This window comes from Trachemys scripta, chromosome 7, assembly GCF_013100865.1.
Source record: "Trachemys scripta elegans isolate TJP31775 chromosome 7, CAS_Tse_1.0, whole genome shotgun sequence".
Taxonomy (NCBI): Eukaryota; Metazoa; Chordata; order Testudines; family Emydidae; genus Trachemys; species Trachemys scripta.
The window spans coordinates 35,205,082-35,229,819 of record NC_048304.1 but is presented as its reverse complement, the minus strand read 5'-3'; the positions used below and the strand labels follow the sequence as shown (position 1 = coordinate 35,229,819).

The window sequence follows — 24,738 nt, the reverse complement described above, 5'->3', positions numbered from 1 at the left end:
CCTGTTTTTCTGACAGCTGCTGGCTGAAGCTGAGACAATATTTGGTCCAACAGCAGGAATTAATTTTATTTGATTAGTGAAAACCTGGCTCAGATTTTCTGGTGCTAGGTCAAGCACCTTACAGAGGTGATGAGTGGTTCTCAGAGTAGTGAGGAGAGCAGGGTTACCAGCCACCCCTAATTTTATGGATAATCCATAAAGAAGGAGAGATTGGCCTGGTCTAAAAAATATATTGGGCAAGATCCTCGTGACCACTCCATCTGTTTTGCATCATTCTGGTAGCAGCAACCAGTGTTAAAGCTGGCTTAATCGTCCCCTGGAGGATTCTCCGAGGGTAAGTGAATCTTTGGGTGGTACAGAACCACCATAGCAGCTCTCTTGCTAGCCCTGGTGCCAGAGGGCATGTCTGCAGGAACAGCAGGACAGGTGCGTGGTCAGGGCATACCTATGCCAATAATCCCAAAATGCCAGAATGGCGTTGGAAATTCTGGGGAATTCAGAGGCTTCTCTAATTAGTGCCAGCATTCTGGGCCTGTGCAAATTGGTCTCAGGATCCAGAAGCAACAAACAGACTACCCATCACTACCCCTTCCCCCCTCTGCATTTGCATGGAGCATAGCTCAGCCATTTTTCTGTAACTCCCGTTAGTACACCTGTACCTCGATATAACGCTGTCCTCGGGAGCCAAAAAATCTTACCGCATTATAGGTGAAACCGCGTTATATTGAACTTGCTTTGATTCACCGGAGTGCGCAGCCCTGCCCCCCCGGGAGCACTGCTTTACCACGTTCTATCCGAATTTGTGTTATATCGGGGGTAGAGGTGTATGTGGGGCCTGATCCCTCTCCGTTCCCACGCAAGGGAGATGAACAGATAGGAACTTGTTTGTTGAGCAGAGTGGAGGATGACAATTCTGTTTTATGACCACTATCACGGTTTTGAATTTTTTTTTTTAATTCTACATCAAAACAAAACTCAACATTTAAACATTTTTGCAAAAACAGAATTTTCTGAATGTTGTGGGCACTCTGTAACCTGGTGGTTAGAACTCTGGCTTGGGATGTGGGAAATCCAGTTCAAGCCCCTGCTTGGCCAGATTCAGAGCAGAGTATTTCATGCCAGATCATGCTGAGCGGGGATTACCCTGGGTGTCCTACATCCCAGGCCAGGGCCCTAACCACCTGCTTGTAGAGCGTAAGTATCTCTCTTAAAACAAACAAAACAACTTTTGATGAAGACTTGATCAAAACCAAAACGTCTCTGCAAAATGTTTTGGCTTCAACAACATTTCATTTAATTGACAATATTCCAGCAAGCTCCACTTGTTTGTCCAGGGTTGAGGAATTTTTGGAAAAAAAATGTAATTTGGACAAAAATGGGGGAGGGGGAAATAATATTTTGCAGAACACTTTTTTTGGCAGAGCCCACCTAACCCTTTCCTCAGAGGAGTGACACCCGCTAAACGTGTGGAGTGTTTCAAACATTGCCCACCTGCCACTCTGACATTTTTCTCCTTTAACAATGTGTACAGAAGTAGCTAAGTTCACATGATACAGTATGATATCGTCTAATGTGTTTATATGAGAACATTTTCTTTGTCTCAGAGAAACTGTAGCAAGTTAAGGGCCCAGATCCAGAGCCCATTAAATGAAAAGACTGATTGGATTTGGCCCTAGAAGTTACATGCCATAAGTGGCTATTTGTGGGAATAGTTGTTTAAAATTTAAAAATCACATCAAATCCATTCAAGCAGTTTTGGTTTTTTCAAATTAAGTTTTGTGAAAATTTTGAAGCCTGTCAATGAAGTGCACACAGGAAATAACTCTGTAAACCATTCATGGGCCTAATCCTGCAATCCCATTGTATGCTGAAGTTGCATTGAGCTCAGAAGAAATTCTGCATGCAGATGGCTTGCAGGATTGTCAAAAGGGTGCCCAGTTCATGGTACATAACTGCAGATGCATTGTTAGAGACTGATCTCCTCACTTTGGAAAGTCAGCATGAAGCACTTGAAGAACAACAAATAAAAACATAAGAAATAAACAGAGAAACTCCAACGCTCCTGCACAAACTTACACATGTGACTACCTCATGCACATGAACAGTTCCACTGGGGCTGTTCACAGGTGTAACGTTTCGAACAAGTGTGGGCAAGATTGGTGTCTAAAATTTTTGACTGTGGCCCTCTTCTGCTGCAACCAGAAAAATCAGCTTTATACATTTTGCAATATCTGCTCAGGTTTTGGGGCTTTGCAAGGTGATGGTGTGACCCATGCTGTACATATCTGGGAACCAGGCTCTTTCACCTGAATTTTTGAGGCTTCATTAACACAGCGCTAGTTCTGTTGCATGCTGTGAAAATAGCTTTGGGCAGAGAACGTGGTGACGGACTGTAGTTGATGTGTTCATATTCCTGTTTCGCGCAGCTTTTAATTGACTTCCTAGTTTTGACTAGAACCTTGTGAAAGTTTAACATCTCGGGGTGAATTTTGCATGAAGATTTTCTTTCTTTGTCTTTCCATTCCATTTTGTTACTTAGGAATGTCTTTTCTTGATGAAATTTCCAATTTTCACTTTTAACATATTCAGAAATCAAAATGCACGTTTTTCAGTCTGAATAGATTTCCATCAAAAATATGTCAAAATTTATCTGTTCAGAGTTTGCATTTTTCTTTCCAAAATAGGTACCTTTTTAACTTGAAATGATCCAATATTTAAGTGAAAGCATGAAAATTTCCTGTTTTGTACTTCTTCCTCATGAAGACTGATCACTTGAAATTAAATTTTAAAAGCTTTATTTCAGACTTTTGGATTCTCCTCTTCCCCGCCCCATATTTTCACAAGATTCTTGTTTATAAAAAGTGTTCAACTTCAATAGCAATGTAACTCCATTAGCAATGTGAATAACCTCAAAACACAGTCCCTGCTACATGCATGCAGCTGTGGTATATGTGGCATAAAGCAGTAGGATTGATAACCTGAGCTTTGAAAAGCCTTTAATGAGCAGGAAGTCTGAATCCCTTTCTTGTTCTGTTAGACAGGGGTTTCAAGCCATTAAATGTGAAGTTCATTATCTAACCTCTACTGGCTTTGGTATCTAATCAGTTCTGTCTACCCCATGTCCTCGATGAACACATCACTCACCGTGAATTCAAAAGGGAAATAAAAAAGCTACCTCTAATTCTCTTGAGCTGCTCTACAGCAACAGGAAACCCTAACATAAAATGTGCTCAGTCAAAATACTGAAGCACAGTGCTACGTAAATTTGCTTTTGGAAGAAAAGTTTTTAAATGAGCCTTTGACTCTTTCCTAAAGAGAGCAGGAAAAGGCAGCTTTCTTGGTGTATGTGAGACTCTGAAATATCTAACTGCTTCTTCTTGTAGATATTAATGAATGTGTCACAGAAGCGCACACCTGTAAGCGAGGAGAACACTGTATTAACACAGTGGGATCATTTACGTGTCTCCAAGAACTCAGCTGTCAGCCAGGCTATGAATTTAAGGATGGTGAATGTGTTGGTAAGGCAAGCACTTTTCAGTCTTTCATTATGTTTGCTGCTAAACTCTTCTCATGTAAGACCAGGGCTTGGTGCCCTGACTGAGGTTATCAGAATCTGGCTGGTAGATGTTTATTTTTTGGCATCTGCTTATCTTTTGCAAGCTGATAACATCTAATTAGTTGTAATTATTCAAAGGGGAGAGAAGAGGGGGTATGAATAATTTTTTTGGTTGCTGCTTAATATTAAATAGATGAGAGAAAAACAGAGGTCACCACAAAAAGATTTGTTTATGTCAGAGGCAGGTAAAGCCAATTTCCCACAATGCTTTGGATTTTTTTAAACTGCTGTTCCTAAAACAGGTTCATCCCATGGTTTGTAATGGAAATATTGCTGCATTGCCCCATAGCCTGGAGTCCTTGTTACATCCTCCCACAGGAAAACCTCTGGGCGGGGGATGGGAAGGAAAACACAGTGAGCGAAATTTTTCTGGGTGTGTGGGTGGGACGGGGCAGCGTTAATTACACCCCCAAAGACATAGATGGCCAGACCACACCTTACAGATCCCCTGAGATGCATAGTGTGTCTGTGCGCTAACTGCTAGTCCCCTGTGGCTCTCCAATGGAACCAGCTTATTAGGGACTTCTCAGCTGAAGGCTGCCCCTTGCTGGCATCTCCAAGGAAGGGCAGTCCCCAACACTCAGAGGGCTCCAGAAGAAACTTAATATCTTAAGTGAGGAGTTGATAAAACTGTGGAAGGGATTTAAAACTTCATGGTTCTAGGCTTAAGCCAGCCTCTGTTAGGGATCAGGATGAGTCTTCCATGGGGAAAGATTATCCCACTTCTGCCTACTGTGGGGTTCCAGCACCTTTCTCTGATATATCTGGTGCTGGTCACAGTCAGAGACAGGATTGGACTAGATGGACCATGAGCCTGATCCAGTATGGCGATTCCTGTGTTAATACAGCCTCTGGCTGTATTCAATTTTTTGGAGCCTTTTCCATGGGGGTGAGAATGATTCGGGTTCTTCTCCTTCCCACTCCCTGCTCCTTGTCCAACCCTATATATGGCGGCCCAGACCAATGGAAGCTCCACTAGAGGCCTAGGTCAATGGAGATAGTGCAGCACAGGTGGCTCGTGTGCGTGTGTGTGCATGTATGTGAGGGGATCCCTCTCTTCTCAATGCATGAAGGTAGGAGTTATGTCCCCACCAGTGTTCCCGCTAATTTTTCCCACACATGTGTAGAATGAATTTTGTTATGTGCACCAATATGGAGGTGATGTGTGACACATCATCTTCATATCGGTGCACATAACGAAATTCATGGGGTGGGGTCGAGAGGTTCAGAGGGTAGGGGGCGCTCAGGGTTGAGGCAGAGGGTTGGGGTGGGGGTGAGAGCCCTGGCTGGGGGGTGCAGGCTCTGGGGTGGGGATGAAGGATTTGGGGTGCAGCCTGCCCCAGGGCTACGGCGGGGAGAGAGGACTCCCCACAGCAGCACCTGGGCTTGGGGGGAGAGGCGCCTCTCCCCGCCATGGCAGCTCCGAGGTTGGGGACATGGGATAGGTGCTCCTCCCACAGATGCAGCACGTCTGGGACTGGGTTTGGGCTGGGGGAGGGGCGCCCCTCTCCTGGCCATGGCACATTGGGATGGGGCTAGGTTGGGGCTGGGAGAGGGGCACCTCTCCCCCAGGCACGGCAGGTCCCGGCCGAGTGGTTCCCTGAGTGCTTGCACCGTGCTTAATAGGCTGGCTTACGGGGAATTTAGGTCCCCACTCCATTTTTACTCCTGCAATTTCCCAATGACTTGAATAGCAGTTGGCCTTAGTATAGACCTGAGAATTTGGCACATAGCAAACATTTTAAGTGAGTAGTAACTAAATTCCTATGCTGTAAGTGAACCAAATATTTAACTGTAGGTAGCATATGTTTGAAAAGACTTAATAAGGGCTAGATTGTGAAGTCCTTGCTCACCTCAAGGGAGCCTTAGCTCCACAGTTTGGTCCTAGCATTTATTAGCCTTATAAATTAGTTAGTATTTATTTATATGACTTCTTAATGGTTTATAAAATGTATAAAGCAGGTTTTTAAGTGGCCCTTTAAGTGTGACCCCCAAGGGCTAAAATTCCAGCATCTCTGTAAGAATTAATTTCTAGAAATTGCTACAACTACTTTGCTTTGACTGTTAGTTTTACGCTATGAGATACTGAGTCTCCATTGTTTTTTGATACCTCATCTTCTTTCCGTGGTAGAAAGACTTGACAACATAGTAGCTTCTGGAAGATTGACAACTTTAACATATGAGAGAGACAAGGTGGTATGGTAATGCTTTTTATTGAACCAACTTCTGTTGGTGGAAGGTACAGAATTTCTAGCTACACAGAGCCCTTCCTCAGGTCTGGGGAAGGACCTGAAGAATAGCTCTCTGTAGTTTGAAAGCTTGTACCTTCCACCAACAGAAGTTGGTCCAGTAAAAGATATTACCTCACCCTCATATCTTGGGATAAACACAGCTACAACAACACTGAAAACAACTTTAACATATGTCTCTTGCTGATACTTACAGCTGGGGGAATGCCTCCAAAGGTTCTGCAAGCTTTCTCCTACTTAAAACATGGATTTTGTGTTTGTGCCTCTATTTTTTTATTTGCTTTCCTGGCAATATTCTAACAAATGAGTTCACCAACAGGAATCTTCACAGAAACAGCAAATTATAAGCTAATATTAGAAAATACTCTCAGAAAATGAGTTTTGAGCATGTGAATGTGAGTATTTACACCAGAAACCTCATTATACTCATCCAGTCAGGGAAATGAAACAATGCCATGCGATCTCTATCCAGTCAAAACTGACCAGCACAGCTTGAATTTTGAAGATTGAAATCTCACAACAAACTGCTAATAAACAGACCAAAAGTTAAATGTGGAAACTATTCGGCAAATAATGTCATGTAAGTAATAAATTGGAGAAAATTGTTAGCTGCTCATAGACCGCAAAAGGCAGCAATAAATTATTGGCTATTTCTTATTTGTTCAGTTGTGTCACACTCTCTCTCTCACACACACACACACACACACACACACACACACACACACACACACACGCTGCAATCCTGCCAATGAAGTCAATGGGAGTTTTGCCACTGACTTCAGAAGTGTCAAGATTTTAGCTACAGTTTTTATTCTGTAAGAAGCAGAATGTCCATCTTGCTTTAGAAATGGAGCTACTAGTCCACAGAAAACATACACTACATCAGTGTTTCTGTGGGTCTCTTAGACCCCGATCCTGAAATAGGATCTACACTGGTGACTTCAGTGGGACTCTGGAGATCGTGGGGCCTACCTGCATGGATCTCATTGCAGAAATGGAGCCTAAAAAAATGCAGCTGCAAGATTCTGAAGCCTATCCATGGGCAGGAACAAACAACTGTACTCACTGATTTTACAAGAGCATTTTCAGAGGCCTTTTGAAAATCTGATACTTCATAACCGCATTTCTGAAAAAAAGAAAAAAAAAAAGGAAACGAGTTACAAATTATTTAATTGGATTAGAAAAAAATATGGCAGAATTGATCACATATTGTTTCTTTATCTTTATTAATAGACATTGATGAATGTGTGAGAGGAACTCATAGTTGTCAAGTAAACTCTGTATGTCAGAATACAAAGGGATCATTCTATTGTGAATCAAAGCAGCGATGCATGGAAGGATTTTTACAAGACCCGGAGGGTAATTGTGTCGGTAAGTGTGATTACTGCAATACATTTCTAATGTGTGCAGTAGCACTGAACAGACTCCTGATACTGTTACACTGTTCAGTGGCTGTACATTGATCATGTTTGATGTTCTTTAAATTTTCACTGAATTTTGCCCAAATGTTGCTGCTCTTTTAAAAATGTTATATATTGGATTTGCATACCATGAAGTTTTAAAATGCAGGCATAACTGATTCTCATCAGCCCCTACATAGATTGCATAATAAATCAAAATCAAAATGAGGGAAAAGAAATGACAGCTAGAACAGAAAGAAGCATATTCATTGAATAGCTAATACTGACACACTTTCTCTTCCACAGATATTAATGAATGCACTTCACTTCCTGAGCCGTGTAAGCCTGGATTCAACTGTATCAATACTGTTGGATCGTACACTTGTCAGAGAAACCTGTTAATGTGCAGCAGAGGCTATCATTCCAGTGAGGATGGATCTCGATGTATCGGTAAGGATCAGACTCCTGTCCGCAATTGAATGCTCTGTTAGAGGAAAAAGCTTATTTCAGTTCCAAAATAGTTTTAGAAAACTTTCAATTGTTATAACTACATTCCAGGAGTAGGAGAGTTTAAAGATTGGCTTGATGATGATGTCTAAACAGCCTGTTGGTCAGTACTTACTATGGCCTTGGCTACACTTACCAGCTAGTTCGACGGCTGGAAATCGAAGTTCTGGGTTCGACTTATCGCGTCTAGTCTGGACGCGATAAGTCGAACCCGGAAGTGCTTGCCGTCGACTGCGGTACTCCAGCTCGGCGAGAGGAGTACCGCGGAGTCGACGGGGGAGCCTGCCTGCCGCGTGTGGACAAAGGTAAGTTCGAACTAAGGTACTTCGACTTCAGCTACGTTATTCACGTAGCTGAAGTTGCGTACCTTAGTTCGAATTGGGGGGGGTAGTGTAGACCAAGCCTATGTTATGTTATATTATGTTAATGCCTGAATACTATAGTTAGTTCCTTTTGGTGACCTTGAGTGAGCTTGGTTTTGGTTGCATCTTGTACCTACTAACTTTCATTCTAGATTCTATCTAACTCAGTGGTTAGTCCCAACCTGACAATCAAAAGCTTCACACTCTGTTATTTCATAGTATCTCACTGTGGATGGATATGGTCTGGGGTAATAACATACTGCATAAAAGAGACACTGTGAGTGCATTCATCAGAAAAGATAAATGGGCAGATAGTCTTTACAGCAGTGCAAATGAAATTCCTAGTTATTTTTCTGTTGTCCAAATTCTCAGAATAAGTCCAAGTCCTGATTTCTTTGTTTAAAGAAGAAGTGCACATATACTCAGGGCCAGATTCTCTGTTGTGCTGCACCTTGTGTAGTCACTTCCACTAGTACAAAGTGGGCGTACAGTGGTATCCAATCAGATTCATAGGATTTTACACTTATTTTTGCATTCAGTTACTGATGTAAATGACTACATAAGATGCAAGAGAACAAAGACAGGCCTACAGAGTTCAAACAAGAGTGAAGTTGTGTCTTTATGAATTAAATATATTTTGTAAATGTAGAAAATAGGAAACTATATTTGGAAAGAAATGAACCAGTAAATCCAAATGCTGTTTACTGACCAATACTACAAATATCCATTAATTATCCTTGCAGTGAATAGAGAATGTGAAAAGAACAAAATCAGCCTTTCTGTGAATTTAGGGGAGGGATGGAGAGAGTAAAGTCCCATTCATTTATTTTCTCACTTTGCTCATAGCTAACTGTTTAATAAACTGCAAAAGATAGAGGCTAAAAAAGAAAAAGGCCCATAACAGAGAGCAGTGGTGTGGGTACAGGACACATGTCAGATGAGCTTCCCACCTTCAGCATTACACATTGCCCTACGTTACCACCACGTATCTCACGTCTACACTACTATCCCCAGAGTGTCGCAGACCTCTTAACTCCTCCAAGTGAGGAGATGGGCAAGTTTTGGACTCAGCCTATAGACTGGGACTATTAAAAATAACTAGATGATGATAAGGTTAAGAATGCTTTCTGGTAAAATTGTAAAGGGGGATGAGTTGGCTGATCTTGATCAAGAGATGCACTCATCTTTCATCCGTTATCATTTAGCAATCAGGGAGATATCCCAATGGACACGAAGAGAAAAGGAAATGTTCCTGACCCTCACAATGGAAAGCATCAACACTCTAGGATGGATCCTCAGCTGGTGTAAATCAGTGTTACTTCACTGAGGCCAACAAAGCTGTTTCAACTTTTACCAGTTGAGGATCTGTTCTGGCACTAGTTGTTGGGACCATGAAAGCTAGTATCGAAACAGGACAAAGGCTTTTCAGACCCTGGATTAGAACAACGTGTCATTTTTCTACCAGGTGACAGCCTTTGGCAGGCAGCTCCAAAGTCCCAGCATTAGTTTAAAAGGCCTTTGTGTTCAGACCCGTATCAAAGTTGACTTGTATGGCTAGTGCTTCTCTATCTTTTGCGTTTTCAAACTGCTGGTCTGAGAAAAATGGGCCGTTTTCTTTTCTTTTCTTTTCTTTTCTTTTCTTTTCTTTTCTTTTTTAAGGAGGAAAAAAAAACATTACTCATACATGACTGGGTTGTGTGGTTATAGGGATGAGATAATGTGATACATTGTAATTACAGATGTTACTCCACATTTTTAATTTAAATGATTGGCACAGTTTTTAGGTCCAGGTACAAGAAAATTCATATGGTAGCTTGCCACATCTAGAGAGTGTAGGAATCTGCTTTTCTGTTTGGTTTAGGGAAAGAAATGTTTCATGTTAATATGACCTATGCCACATGCAAGCTCTCTGCCTCCGGCTAAGTGAGGTGTGCCTCTGTTTTCAGTCTAAATGTTTTAGTATGGTTGCTTTAAATAAGGAAAGAGTATGTAGAAGAAAAAAGAAAACCATGTGGTTCCAATTTCCCCTTTCTATGATAAAATCCATTTCTTCAGGGCATTGTGATGGTTAATTGGATTTCAGATTAACTCATAGTAATAGAAGTAGATCATCTGGACATGTTTCTGCAGCAGAACTGAGCCTGTGTGGTCGTCTTCCTCTGTTTAGAGACTTTATCCTGAATGTGTTCATTCTTTCTAATTCATCAGATCAGCTAGTAGCAACCACCCCCTTACATTTAATTGAAAAGTATTGTAACTATCTTGAAATACACACCTCAGACTGAAAAAAAGGCCTAGACCGAATTAAGGGCAGGGACTTATTCGCTGGAATATACAGTTTCTCACAAACAAATGAAATAATGGCACAAATGAATTCACTCCAAATAAAATTGCTAATTTGCTGATTTAAATCTGTATTTAAAAACTCCCTTTTCCTAATGCTTGCTGTGCTCTGAAAGAAAGTGGAGAGGCAGCATTTCATCAGAAACCTTTCCCCCTTCCAGGAATTCTTTCCTGGATAGGCTTTTCTGCAAATCTAATGCCTGTAGTCATTAGAAACGCGTGAATCTGTGCTACGTAAGAACTGAACGTGAAACCACATGTCTCACCACATCCAAACCAATTTGAAGCCTGTATAAGTAACCCTTGTTTGCTCCTGGCTCCCAAGAGACCTACCACAGCAATCATCCATGCAGAGGCTCAGAAAATGTCCTTTTTTTTTTCCTGAGCAGATTTGCTATCTCCAAATTTTATAGAGCTGGGTGGAGGGAGACCATCTATTCTTGGGTCCCTCTGGAGTAGTCCCAGAATCTATGAATTTGCATAGAGCAGCCAACCAGAGCACAGCAAAGAGAGTTTCAGATCTTAGACTGCCTTCCCAGATGATGTTAAACAAACCAGCCCTATTGGTTGTTGGGGAGAGGGAGTTAGGATGCCAGAGGAATTGAAGAGGTGGATATGGAGGAGGGGGAAGGATCTGATGGGATGGGAAGAGGCAGAATTCAAAAGATTCAGATAATCAATAAGCTCTTAAAATGTTGGAGTGTTATCCAAACTAAACTGCTGAACCTTGTCCATCCTAGAGGAGAACAAACAGATGTCTGTTTGATATGGCTTCATCTTTAATTGCATTGTAGATCCCATCAGCCTGTATTAAATAGACTCTTATCCTCATCTTGGAACAGAATGGGAGCAGGGGAGAGACCGAGATTAGTGACCTGTAAATTGGGAAGGGGTGGGCAGGTGTGTCAGGATTGGATTTTGGATCAGATGGGGATGGAAAATGGGGGAGTGTCAAGGATTGGTTTGGATCATAGCAGACAAGAGGATCAGGTTGGGGAAAGAGAAGAATGTAGAAAATGGAACTAGAGATAACAATGCAAGTAGAGGTGGGAATTTATTTGAACCAGAAGTTAGATCTGGCTTGGCTCAGGAGATGAGCAGACGTTTGAGCTGTTCTTGTTTTGCTCTAACTGATTTGCTATAACATGCTGACTTGTAATATCAACATGGATTGATATAACAACATTGGAGAATGTCAGTATAAAAAGCTGTTGATAAACCGGTTTTAATGGCATGGTTTGAGCTCGGTAACCAGAAATTTTGCTTAGAGCTAAATGTGGGGTAACATGGGAGATATTCATGGTGTTTGAAAGCATTGCTTTATTTTCAAAACAATGTATTATTTTGCAAAAGTTTGATTTAGAGGAGCCTGTCCATACATGAAGCCTCCTCTGAGAATAACGGAGAAGAAAAAAATGATTATTTTTCCTGACACAGTTAACAGTGTTTCTGTTCCTTTTTATTCTTTTACTTGAAACTTCTCTCAGAAGTGTGTCATTTCTTAAACTGTGTCATTTAGTGAATGCCCACCACTTTCGCCCTCCATATTTAAAGTAATTGATGTTTTTTCCTGCTATAGATGTTGATGAATGTCAGACAGGCATACACCGCTGCGGAGAGGGACAGATTTGTCATAATCTACCTGGAGCTTATCGCTGTGACTGCAAGATGGGCTATCAGTATGATGCATTCAACAGAGCCTGCATTGGTATGTAAGGCACAGAGCAAGCAGAAACTACTGATTGATGAGCCTTCACAGTATTTAGCGCTGTTGTTTAGTGTGTAGTTATTAGTTCTGCTCTACAGTAGCTCAGAAGAGGTAATAGGATTGCTTCCCCAACTACCTTCATTCATTGTGACCAACCTCCACCATTCTTCTGTATCATTATGGAGCAGATGTCCTCAGTTTAGCTCAATGGTAGGTTATTGATTGAGGTCATCTGCACAGTACTTTTCTCTGGGTTAAGTATCTTCTGCTGCAGAAATGTATCTTTCTGAAAATCTTCACAGTCTTCTGGGGAACGCACTGGGATAAAGCTTTTTATATTTTATCATCACTGTATGCCAATTAGAGTACAAAGCCAGACAATATAAAAAACCAAGGTTGCAGCATTTCACAATGTAGAGATCGATCTCTGGCATCTTTAAAATATCCTCCCATGTCTCTCTCGAATCCTGTGTTTTCCCATTGTTTGCTTGTTTTGCTGACAGATATAAATGAGTGCTGGAATTACCCAGGACGGCTTTGTCAGCACACCTGTGAGAACACTCCTGGGTCCTACCATTGCTCTTGTTCGTCTGGATTCCGCTTGGCCTATGATGGGAAGCACTGTGAAGGTACCAGACTGCTTTCCTTTCCTTTTAAGACAAAGTCTGCATTGGAAGAAGAAGGACTTTAGGGGAGGAAGTTTGGGTGGCATTTGATAGAAGAACCCTTGATTCATGAATGCTCTGAGGCTATGTAAACACTAAAATTTCACATTCCGAGCATCCTTAGAATGGCTCTCAAACTGCAGTGTAGTTAAGGTATTTATTAAACTTGCAATATGTATGTAAAGCTTCTCCAGCATCATTACATCCCATACGCTCTATCACCGGGGTGGTAGGCAAGGCAGGTCATTTCTACTAAACAAGAAATGGAATGCTGAAAAGCCATTATAAGGTGAGGACATAGAGCGCCTCTTTCTTGTGCCTTTCACCTTTTTCTCTCTTGTCTTTCCCCCACCCTGTCAACTGCTTTCATAGCCGTGTCCTCGTCTGTGTGGTTATAATATTTGCAGGTAAAGAAGCAAACTGACTTGCAGTTGTGAATCTGCCTTTGTTTTTTAGCAGCTGTGCTTCCCAACTGCCCAGTAGCAGTTTTCATACTATTTCAGGTAGTTTCAGTAACTTTCAAATTACGATCTGGGAACACGTAGCAGCACAAGAGACCAGGAATATCATGTTTCTAATGAATTCTGAGAAGCTCTTCTAGACTGAGTGAGCAGGAAAGTAGGTACATCTCCAGTAGTTGTGCATGAGCTTGACACATTGTGTTTATAGAGCTAATCTTTTCAGTTGTTAGAGTTGTGCACAGAACTGATTTTTTTCAGTTCGATGACTGAACTGCAAAAAATGTTGCAGGTCAACACGAAAGAAATTTTTTCCATCAAACTGAAAAAGTAAAAAAAAAAAAAAAATTCTCTTCGGGTCAAACTAAATATTTTGTTTGACTTGTAGAGTCTAACTGATGGATCAATGTGTTGGTTATTGATTAATTTTGTAGGTAGCAGTGGCTGATAAAAGTTCAGTCTCCTGAGTGGCTACAGCCTCAGGAAGATTATTATCAATGTTATTAGAATGGGGGACCCAGGAAGCACACAAGATATTGCTATTTATCACAAGTCCACTTATTAACAAATCCGCTTAGCAGATAAATAATCCCACAACCACTGAAATACAGCCGTAGATAGAAAGAGAGTACAAAGTGTTTAGCCCTGTGACTGGTATAACTCACATCTCCTGCTGGGGAACCCCAGAGTGTCAGTAATCATCTTCTTCCTGCTCATCATCACCATCTTCACCAGGGGTGTCATCCAGGTGACTCTCAAGACACGCAGGCTGGGAGACAACTTTTATTATGTGTTTTACTGACTCCCACTGGCATTTATACTATTTATGAAGGTTTCAACCCCGTTTTCCTTATCTGTACTTCCACTCCCCACTAAATCTGGGGCACCCCATTTTTCATAGGCTAACTTTCCCCTTCTACTCATTAACATTTATGTCCCTGAACCACCATAACGACTTGTGGATAGCACATTGCTGTCACCCTATGTCTGCAAAAATCCCCAAAATGTTACAACCAGTTTTAACTGGCATCTTACAGTGTTAGCAGATACATTGCAATACATTTTTTCCCAAACATCAGCACTTAGCACAGTTTCCCATACAAGGTTATTTATCAGTCAACTAGTTGATGAGAGGCCCTGTTTGGGCTAAGCTAAATATCTTACAGGCCTAAGTCCAGTAAGCCCCATATTACAACATTAATTAATACTTATATTTCACCTCTATATCCTGATATACCCAATATATTTTATTCTTTGCTACAGAGACAAAACTAAATGTTTCATTTTCTTTTCAGGGTTTTTAACTTTTTAAAAATAACATAGAAGCAAAATTCAAAAGGAAAAGCCATTTCAAATAGAAAAATTGAAACGCTTCATTCTGAAAATGTCAGAATGTAATGTTTTGATTTTTTTCACAACTTTTGTGATTTGTCTGTTTCAGATGAAACAATTCAGTGAATTTGATCCAAATTTGCTAAATGTTTTGGTTGACCCAAATCTGCTTTGGTTTAAAAAAAAAAAAAAAAAAGTTTCATCTTGAAAATTTCTCCCAGCTCCACTTTGCATATTGCTGTTCATTTTCTCTTCCTGAGTTATACAAGTGGATGTGAACAGCCAGTTATAGGAGATAGGATCAACATTCAAACTGGTTGAAATTTTTCATTGAAAAGGGTTTTCTTCAATGTAAAATGGCTTTTCAACAAAATAAAAATTTTCTTCCAAAATTTTTTGGATCATTTGAAACTTCCAAATTTTCATCAAAACAAAAAATTTCAAATTGAATCAAAATAGAACGGTTTTGGTTTCCATTTTCTGATCTCCTTCCTCTCCCCACTTCTTTTCCTTCATCCCTCTTTTCCAGAGGAGAAAAAGGGGAATAAAAGAAGAGGGGGGAAAAAACAAAAGAAATGAAAACTTAACTCTTTTTGTTTAGAATTAAATCAAAATCAAAATGGATCAAAACAAAGAATTGTGCAATGAAAACATTGAAAATTGTTTCGTTCCTTTGAATTATTTTTATTTATTTATTTTGCAGAAACGACTTGGCATTTTTCACCAACTCTAATGTATTAATTATTTATATTATTATGGAAGGGCTATAGTTCCTCATGCATCAGGCCATAAGCCAATCACTGGCAAAGAGGGCTAGACAAAAATTTCTCCTGTGTGCAGATTTTTCCATAATTGTGCATGTTCTCCTGAAGAATCTGGTTCTAGCTGCTGTCAGACGCAGGAAACTGTAGTAGATATTGTTCTGCTCCAGTGTAGCAATACCTTTGTTTATTTTTGGATACAGATGTGAATGAATGTGACAGCACTGCATGCAGTCAGGAGTGTGCCAATGTCTATGGTTCCTATCAATGTTACTGCAGGCAAGGGTACCAGCTAGCAGAAGACGGCCATTCTTGTAAAGGTACAGATGCTGTTCATGTCGTTTGTACTTTTTGTATGTTGCAGGGAGTGTCTAAGGCTCTGAATTTTATGCCCTGCTGCAGTGGCCACAAAGGGTTGTTCCAGCCGCTGGCAATTATTGGAGTGTAGCAGTGCGCTGTGCATGCCTGCAGTGCTGGGGGCTGTGAGAGGGAATGGCATAAGGCCAGAAACAATGTATGTATGCTATTGGAGAATTCCCGTGCAAAGGGAAATCTCAGCTGCCCACTTAGACCAGTTTTAAGTCTGCTTTGCTCCACCAGAGCAATACAAATCAGACTTCACAGGGGCCAGGATGGATAGCCTAGGTTTGCTGGAGGAACCTGTGTGTGACTGAAGAACTAGTGAGATTATTGCCTCACAGTGGCAAGAGACTGAAGTCTGAGCAAGACAAGTAGGGGGTTTTAGTCAGACTGTTTTTCTGAAACTGTATCATCTAAACAGTGGCTCTCCACCTTTCCAGACTACTGTACCCCTTTCAGGAGTCTGATTTGTCTTGCAAGTTTCACCTAAAAACGACTTGCTTTCAAAATCAGACATAAAATGCAGCTGGCTCCGGGGACCGCCAGAACAGTGGCTGGTGTGGCTACCTCTGAGGGGTGCCCGAGCAGTGGTCCTGGGGCTGCCCTGGGGACCTCCTAAACAGCAGCTGTCCTGGGGCGGCTGGAACAACGACCCGGGGCACCCAGAGGCTGTCCAGAGAGTGGTCCCTGGGAGCAGCGGCCAGTGGGCAGTCAATCCCCACACTGGGGCGGGGGCCACAGCAGGGGACCCAGAAGTGGAGATTTAGTCACGGGTATTTTTGGTAAAAGTCATGGACAGGTCAAGGACCGTGAATTTTTATTTATTGCCTGTGACCTGACCATGACTTTTACCAAAAATACCCATGACTAAATCTTAGCCTTACTTATGGCCCCCCTAAACCTGTCCTGTGACACCCCTGCCCAGGAACTGAAACCTCCAAGTTGAGAAAAACTGATCTAGATGAGTTGAGTACCCCCAGGAAGACCTCTGAGTACCCCCAGGGGTACATGTACCCTCTGGTTGAGAACCACTGTTCTAAAACCTCTGCAGTACCATAGCTGAGCTTAAGGCCTGCTCTGATTTCCACTGGCTGAAATGGTCCACTTGGAGCTGTTATGCTATTGTGGATCACCAGAGTGCATCATATTTTGGTCATTCCCCCAGCTTGCTCTGACACCAAACTGCACCAGAAGTCAGGAGCAGGTAATGTATGGGCAGTTTCCAGCTGCCCCTATAGGACAGCTTTCTAGGTTGCTTTATGCTGCCTGAGGGGATGAAGGATCTGAGCCTTTGGGTTTTGTTTGTTTTTTAAACACCTATTTAGCAGACACCTGACAAATACTTGGGAGAGAATCTCTGTTTGTTTATGAAGGAGTCAAACACCTGATTCCTTCCGTTAAGGTCTGAAAAAGCTCCCCTAAAAGTTCTAGAGGAATTCTGAATTTGGAAAGCTCCAGGAGAGTATAAACCCAGACATATGCTTGATTTATTGCTGGTCTGCATTACTTTTAAGTTGTCAGATAGTAATTTTCAAACATGTAAGGGGAGAGCAAGGGGGGAGCTTTGCACTGGACGCTTCATAAAACACCATGAACGGCCCTACAGCAAAGTCAGACTTTCAGAGTTGGGCGCTTGTTAAGTAAAACCTATTATAGATGAGATGAGGGATTGCATCTGACGTCACCTGTATCAGAGCCATCAGAATTTCCTTGTGTTCCATTTTCTCTTCATTTACATCTGTCACTTCTCTAATGCTTTTGTAATAATTTAATTCCAGATATTGATGAGTGCACACAAAGTGCGGGTATTCTTTGCACTTTCCGCTGTGTGAATGTTCCTGGTAGTTACCAATGTGCTTGTCCTGAGCAGGGATATACTATGGCAGCAAATGGAAGAACATGTCGAGGTGAGAATAAGATTAAGGGACTGGAAAGATTGTAGCTTGATGTCAGTTCTGGACATGATATAGAACTTTAGGGTTATCCAGTCAAACCTCTATTTTATACAACGATCACCCTAAAATAGTCAACACATGGCAATAGTCGCCACATATCGTTATCAAAGGGGTCAGTTTTCCCCCTATATTTGGAGTAAGAAAGAACTATTTATTAACTATTTAATCCACGTTTTAATGGAAACCACTGTATTATACAAATTGAGGTAAACATTTTCACTTAGGTACCTAAAGTTATACATGCAGGATAAATCCATATTTCATCACCTAAGTAAGTAGGCTGATTTTCAGAGGTAATGAACCCTCAAATCTCTAATTTCAGTGGAAGCTGTGGGAGCTCAACACTCCTGAAAATTAGGAGACCAAATTCAGGAGACTAAATATGGATTTAACTGCCTAATTTCAAGGCATACACGTTTGAAAGTGTTGGCCTATGGGCTTATCTACACTGGCAATTAACAGCGCTGCAACTTCCTCACTGAGGGGTGTGAAAAAACACCCCCCTGAGCTCAGCAAGTTGCAGCGCTGTAAAGCGCCAGTGTAAACAGTGCCCCAGCGCTGGGAGTTACGCCCCTCGTTGGGGTGGTTTTTCTGGAGCGCTGGGAGAGCTCTCTCCCAGCACTGTGCCATGACCACACAAGGCACGTTAAAGCGCTGCCAGTGTAGACTAGCCTTAAGTTAACAGTAAGATATAAACCACACTGGACTAAATACTCCCATGAAATCACAGAAATGTATTTAAGATGGCTAATGTGTTCATCTGCAGTGCAGCTGTACATGTTTGAAGTGAAAATCCTCCATTTCGAAAAGATGTGCTTGTCATGTAATGATGTTTGAAGAGCTGATTACCTATCACCCTATACGCATTAGAGTGGTCAGTTACACTAGCTATCAGGCATTTACTGTGCTCCTAGTTTTTCAGGGCATCTTCAGACTTTTTAGTTGCACAACTCAACTCTTGGGTTCTGATTCTTCTCACCAGTAAAACTCGGGCGTAACTCCTCTGACTTCAGTGGAGTTAGAATGTGTAAAAACATGTATGAGCTCAGAATCGGGCTCTCAGTGTTATGTCTCTTGCATGGAAGTCAGAGGAAACATTTATTTTGCCCACCTACAGTAGCTTTAACGATCCTTTCTCCATTTCTGTTATGTGCTGACATCATGACCTGAGGCTGCTTGTATGACAGCTGCTATCTTTGTGAATGCTGGAATTTGAACCAGGTTACTTCAGACTTAATATAGTATGAGTCACTATTGCTGAACTGAAGAGCCAGGCTCTCTGTAGCTCAGAGCTCTAAGAGACCCATATCCTCTGTGGCTCAGGCATAGAAGGGGATGCGTACCACACACTGACCAGTGAGTTACACTTGCAGTTTTCACCTTCTTTTCAAGTGCATTGCTTGTCATCTTAAACCTGCACAGAGGGAGCCCAGCATTGTGTGGATTTCCCACTGAGTGAACTATATAGTGATACCTTCGAGGCAAATTTTTAAAGGTTCTGCAAAAAAAAGTACTCTCTTTATTTGCAGCTGTACAACCACATATCTGCATTGATGTTTGCAAAAATATACGTGTAGAGGCAACCATGTATTTTGTGCATGTAAACTGGAACTTAACCATGCAACAGAAGTAACTGTGTGACGGGATGCTAGTTTTCTTGCACAGAGGCACACATGATGATTGCATGAGCAAATGTAGATTTCTGAGCAATGCCAAGTGGGTGCACACAGAATTTTGCAGGCTCATATATAGAGGCCTCTTTGAAAAAATGGTCTTATGCATTTCTTTTTAGAACAGTCTAAATTCAGGACCAAGTCCTCTATTGGTGGAAAATCAGCCTGCATCCAATTAAGTTTGGTCAGTTTACACCAGCTGATGATCTGGGCCTGAGTGTTCCTCATCTTCTCTGTCTTTATACTGAAAGCCACTAAAGTATTGTCCTTTGCATCATTTCTTTGCTGGCATTTTCATTACACTGTGAATTCAAACAGAGGAGTTGTAGGCAGCTCCTCAACATATAGAATGTTTTTAAAAAGCTGTGCAAATTTCACGCTGTAGCCAAACTGGTGAAGTGAGCCTTTCATGACATTGGCTACAATATAGAAAAAAATTCCGTTTTTACCTGGGGCCAGTTTTGAGAATTAATGAGGGACCTAATTTACTTTAATTCACTTTTGTTTCATATGGTATATATTTTTGCTGGGCTTTTAAACCAGTCAGTGTTGCCTGCAAGATCAAGTCTCATCTCTAGGGGGGATGGCTGTGGTTTTCCTTTTAAGAGTCAGTCTCCTCTATGACGATTGGCAGAATCACAGAGCACTACACAGTCCGCGTGGTTTGTCTGTTAACATTTATTTCATTTTAAAACCCCTTGTGTTGTCTAGACATTTGAGAAAACACAATGTGACTGCAAGATGTCTGCCAATCATTTTTGCTCATGTTGGATCCCTGTGATTGCATCTGGTTTTCAGCATTTTAGGACCATTGTTTAGTACTATGCATTTTTATTATTCAAGTAATCATGTTTCTGCCCAGTGACTTGAAGCATCTTTGGATTTTACTTTTCCTTTGAATTCTGTGTTGCTTTCTGCAATTTTTAGTAGAGGACATTTTTTAGATTAAATACTTAGGATCAAATCGTCTTATTTTAAACTGTTGTTCATGAAGTTCCCATATTCAAAATAACCATGTAGGGAGCTCTTTAAAGAGTCATACGCTGACATCATCTACCTTTCTAACCCTGTAAAAAATCAGTGAGAAGGGACTGCTTGTTGTAAATACCGGTTGGTTATGTCCTATGAGATTATTGCTAGTGGCAGCAAGGAAGCAGACTAAAATAATTCTGGTTCACTATATGTTCATAATATGGATCTGCTGGCACCTCGTGAACAACAGAGATGACCAACCAACTCAGAAGTAGTTCTGCCTAAATCATTATGTTGCCGTTTTGACCTTTAAATGTTTTGTTTGATTACAAAGAGCAGTGGTATGATAGCAGGATCTTTGGTTTCAAGAGTTCATTTCCTTCTGCTGCTTATTCCCCACTGAAAGTTAAAACAATCCTGGGTTCCATCGGATTTACTTGCTGTGGAGTAGGAGCAGCAGAACTTAGCATCTCAAAAGATGTGAAAATATTTGCAAAATGCTCAGCAGTGACAGGCGCATCTTGGCAGGATGGTTGGAGTCTGCCAGGTCACCTCAGTAGGAGACGTGGCAGTCAAATGATAACAAGGGAAAGATTGCAAGCTCCTTAGATCAGGAACCCTTGTCTTCCCTGTTTCTTGTACAGTGCCAAGCATGCTGTCAGCTTTTGACTAATAATAAATGATAATACTAAGAAGGAGGTAAACCAGTTTTTTTCACAACCTGTTTTAATATGCACTGGAATTTTAAGATAGCCTAAATGAACATATTTTATTCCACCATTCCAAGACCTGAAAGCTATGTATCTATGTATCTGGATATATGTACTGGAGATGAGCCTGACCTACAAAATTTGGATCTGGATTTCAAGTCCTGCATGTTGACATTGTGTTTGTAACAATCCAGGCCTGCAGGCAACAATCACTATTGGTAGGCAAACTCCCAGCTACAGAGTCAGGATGCAAGCCCTTGTCCTTCAGATCCAAAAGCACAGGCCTGCCTCTCTTTTTATGTATATCACGCACGTGCACATCTGTTCAGGTTCATATCTCATGATTGCACATAGTACTTTGTAGATTTACTGCATATTTTCCCCATTTTCCATTGCCAGATATTGATGAATGTGCAATAGGAACCCACAATTGCTCAGCTGCAGAGTCTTGCTACAACATCCAGGGCAGCTACCGATGCCTCTTGTTTGAGTGCCCTCAGAACTACAGAAAAGTATCTGACATGTAAGTCCTCACTGATTATCATAACCAACTCCCTTTGGCTGCTCATTTTTTCCAGACTGTTTTAGTCTTATGATATTTGTAAAGTGCACCTTGCCACCCTGCTGTGGCTTCTGGGCTGTCCAGTGAACTCCTGCTGCTGTTTTAGAGCTCTGTGCTTTAATATTCACATTAGGGCTGGTTGGAGATTGTCCAATGGGACCTTTTTCTGTTGGAAAATGCTGCTTTCTCCCACACAACTGGCATGAGCAGCCTAGCAAAGGGCTTCCAGGGTCCCCAGCTTGGAGTCAGAGCTCCCAGTTCCTCAGTAGGCTGGAAGTTATGAGAGCCCTGGCTCCCCAGACTGCCCAGCACTTCATCTGGTGGGCTGCCAGGGCCCTGGGCAACTCAAGGAGCCTCAGGAACATTTCAAAAACATCAAAGTGAAATGTCATTTCAACTTCTTCTATGCAAAAGTTTGGAATTTCCAGTCCTTGGGAAATTTGGGGTTTTGTTCCACGTCAGAACCTTCTATTTTTATATATATATATGTGTGTGTGTGTGTGTGTGTGTGTATTGGTATTTTGGAGTTTACTGCGGAACGGGAATTGCAGTTTCAGCTCTATTGCACATGTTCACTGTACAATCCGAGGCACTGGAGCAACTGCCCCCGAAGGATCGATCACATGGAAGAGCTATCCCATTCAAGTGAATCACACACAGAACTGGAACGAAGGAACATCTGTTTTGTTCTGATTGTACTGTCTCATTCACCTTAGTGGGGCAGTTCCCCAGCAATCCCTGTATTATTTTGCACTGCCTGCAGTGTGGTGCCTCTGTTCCCAAAAAGCAGCCATGTCCAAACATTCACAATCAAAGAGGATGGCTGTGTTGAGTGGCCTTGGAGAATGGGTGGGAAGGAAATACAAGAGCTATGGAGAAATCACAGAGGATGCTCTTCTCCTCTCCAAAATGAATATCCCTATCACTTATGCCTTAAACATAGTTTTATTGCTTCCTTTAAAAGCTAGAATAGGGCAGTTTGGCTAGTACAGGCACTTGTTAAGAGTTAGAGTACAATTGCCTCTCTGAGTGCGACTGTTTCGGATTTCATAAAACACAGTCCCAGTCTTGCACTTTGATGATTCACAGATTCCTCCTCCAAGCGTTAGGCTACACACAGTTTGACTTCTGTCTAGCTTTCTCTGTATGCTCATTGTGGAGCTTTCAAACAGGACTCTCCATGTGGAAGATGTTTTTGGTATGCTGTTGTACTCTGACAATTATATCATTTACAAATGTTTTATGGGGGCTGTAAAAGCAGAACCAAGCAGCTGTTAATTACACAGTTGAAGCTTGGGGCTCATCTGTCTAAATAAAAATAAAATAAATAAATTAATGGAGATATCCCATCTCCTAGAACTGGAAGGGACCTTGAAAGGTCATTGAGTCCAGCCCCTTGCCTTCACTAGCAGGACCAAGTACTGATTTTGCCCCAGATCCCTAAGTGGTCCCCTCAAGGATTGAACTCACAATCCTGGATGTGGCAGGCCAATGCTCAAACCACTGAGCTATCCCTCCCTCCTCTAACACATGCTAAAGGGTTCTTGTGACTTTGCAAATGACTGACATGTACATCTTCTAGCTCACGGTTACTGTAATACTAACCATTTCTTGTTTTTACTCTCTCAGGAGGTGTGAACGCAACAATTGCTTTAATTATGTGGATTGCCAAAACACCCCTGTGCGAATTACTTACTATCAACTCAACTTCCAAACCAACATCGTAGTCCCAGCTCATATTTTCCGTATTGGACCATCACCTGCCTATGCTGGAGACAACATAATCCTTACCATCAACAAAGGAAATGAAGAAAACTACTTCAGCACTAGAAAGCTTAACTCCTATACGGGCATTGTCTATCTTCAGCGACAAGTGAAGGAGCCTAAAGACTTTTTGTTAGATGTTGAAATGAAATTATGGCGTCAAGGAACATACACAACTTTTCTTGCCAAAATTTACATATTCATCACAGCTCATGCTTACTGAGGCATGTATTGACATTGGAATTTATTGGTGCTATGCTCTTTTAATATTCTACCAAAGCTTATTACGGTGGAACTGGTATTTACTGTATCTAGCCTTTATAATAACTTTCTATCATTGCTTCAAACTAGTTTATTGGTTGTGTAAATTAACTTAATTTTTACTGACTTGTCTTTTGTGTAATTCTTTAGATGTTAATTGGACTGTATGTATGTGAAGGAAAGATTTTAAAGGCAGTACATCTGTTGTGTACTGAAACCTTCTTTTACAGTCGCTCCAGTGAATTCCTTTGGTTTAGTTACATCTATAAGATACTGCACTAGAAAGAAAAACAATTCACTTGGGGGCTTTGGTTTGTGCCACTGATTAGGGAAAAAAATAACTGAGCAATTTCTCTTTAGCACACATTGCACAAACCTAAAGTTTTGCTTAGCCAAAAATTTCACCAAGGTGTGTCTGCACCCAGATGCTATGGTGATGAAGGCCATATAAGTACAGACAGACAGCTAGTGCACCTCATATAAAAGGTTTATTTTTCCCCAACTTTCATAGTATATTGCCTATAACGATAAATACAGAAAATATACAAACAAACCCGCCCCACCAACAAACAAACATAAACTGTAATCATAGGCTTGACTTTAAAGGGACTACTCACATACTTAAATTTAAGTACATGTCCAAGTATTTACAGGACTGAGGCCTTAGATTAATGGCTTGCACTGCCAATTAAAAACTCACACTATAGTTAGTTAGGGTTACCATATTTCAGCAAGCAAAAAAGAGGACGGGAGGAGCCCCGCCCTAGCCCCGCCCCTGCCCCTCCCAGTTCCCGCCCCCCCAGAACCCCCAACCCTCCCCCCATTCCTTGTCCCCTGACTGCCCCCTCCTGGGACCCCTGCCCCTAACTGCCCCCCAGGACTCCACTCCCTATCTAAGCCTCCCTGCCTCTTGTCCCCTGACTGCCCCAACCCTTATCCACACCCCCACCCCCAGACAGACCCCTGGGACTCCCACGCCCCATCCAACCACTCCCCACCCCCTGACAGCCCCCCCCCCAGAACTCCAAACCCATCTAAACCCCTCTGCTCCCTGTCCCCTGACTGCTCCGATCCCTCTCC

General features: G+C 41.7%; 1 protein-coding gene across 3 annotated transcripts in view; it reads left to right on the top strand.

Moving 5' to 3' along the window:
* Positions 1-24,234, top strand: part of FBLN2 (fibulin 2) — a 196,363-nt gene extending 172,129 nt beyond the window's left edge. For all 3 annotated transcript variants that reach the window (XM_034775540.1, XM_034775539.1, XM_034775541.1), the window contains 9 exons: positions 3,384-3,518; positions 7,099-7,236; positions 7,572-7,715; positions 12,057-12,185; positions 12,689-12,814; positions 15,605-15,721; positions 17,540-17,668; positions 21,471-21,594; positions 23,263-24,234. In XM_034775540.1, the coding sequence (XP_034631431.1) occupies positions 3,384-3,518; positions 7,099-7,236; positions 7,572-7,715; positions 12,057-12,185; positions 12,689-12,814; positions 15,605-15,721; positions 17,540-17,668; positions 21,471-21,594; positions 23,263-23,620 (1,400 nt within the window). In that variant the 3' untranslated portion in view covers positions 23,621-24,234. The remainder of the gene's footprint in view (positions 1-3,383; positions 3,519-7,098; positions 7,237-7,571; positions 7,716-12,056; positions 12,186-12,688; positions 12,815-15,604; positions 15,722-17,539; positions 17,669-21,470; positions 21,595-23,262) is intronic.
* Positions 24,235-24,738: the final 504 nt, after the last annotated feature.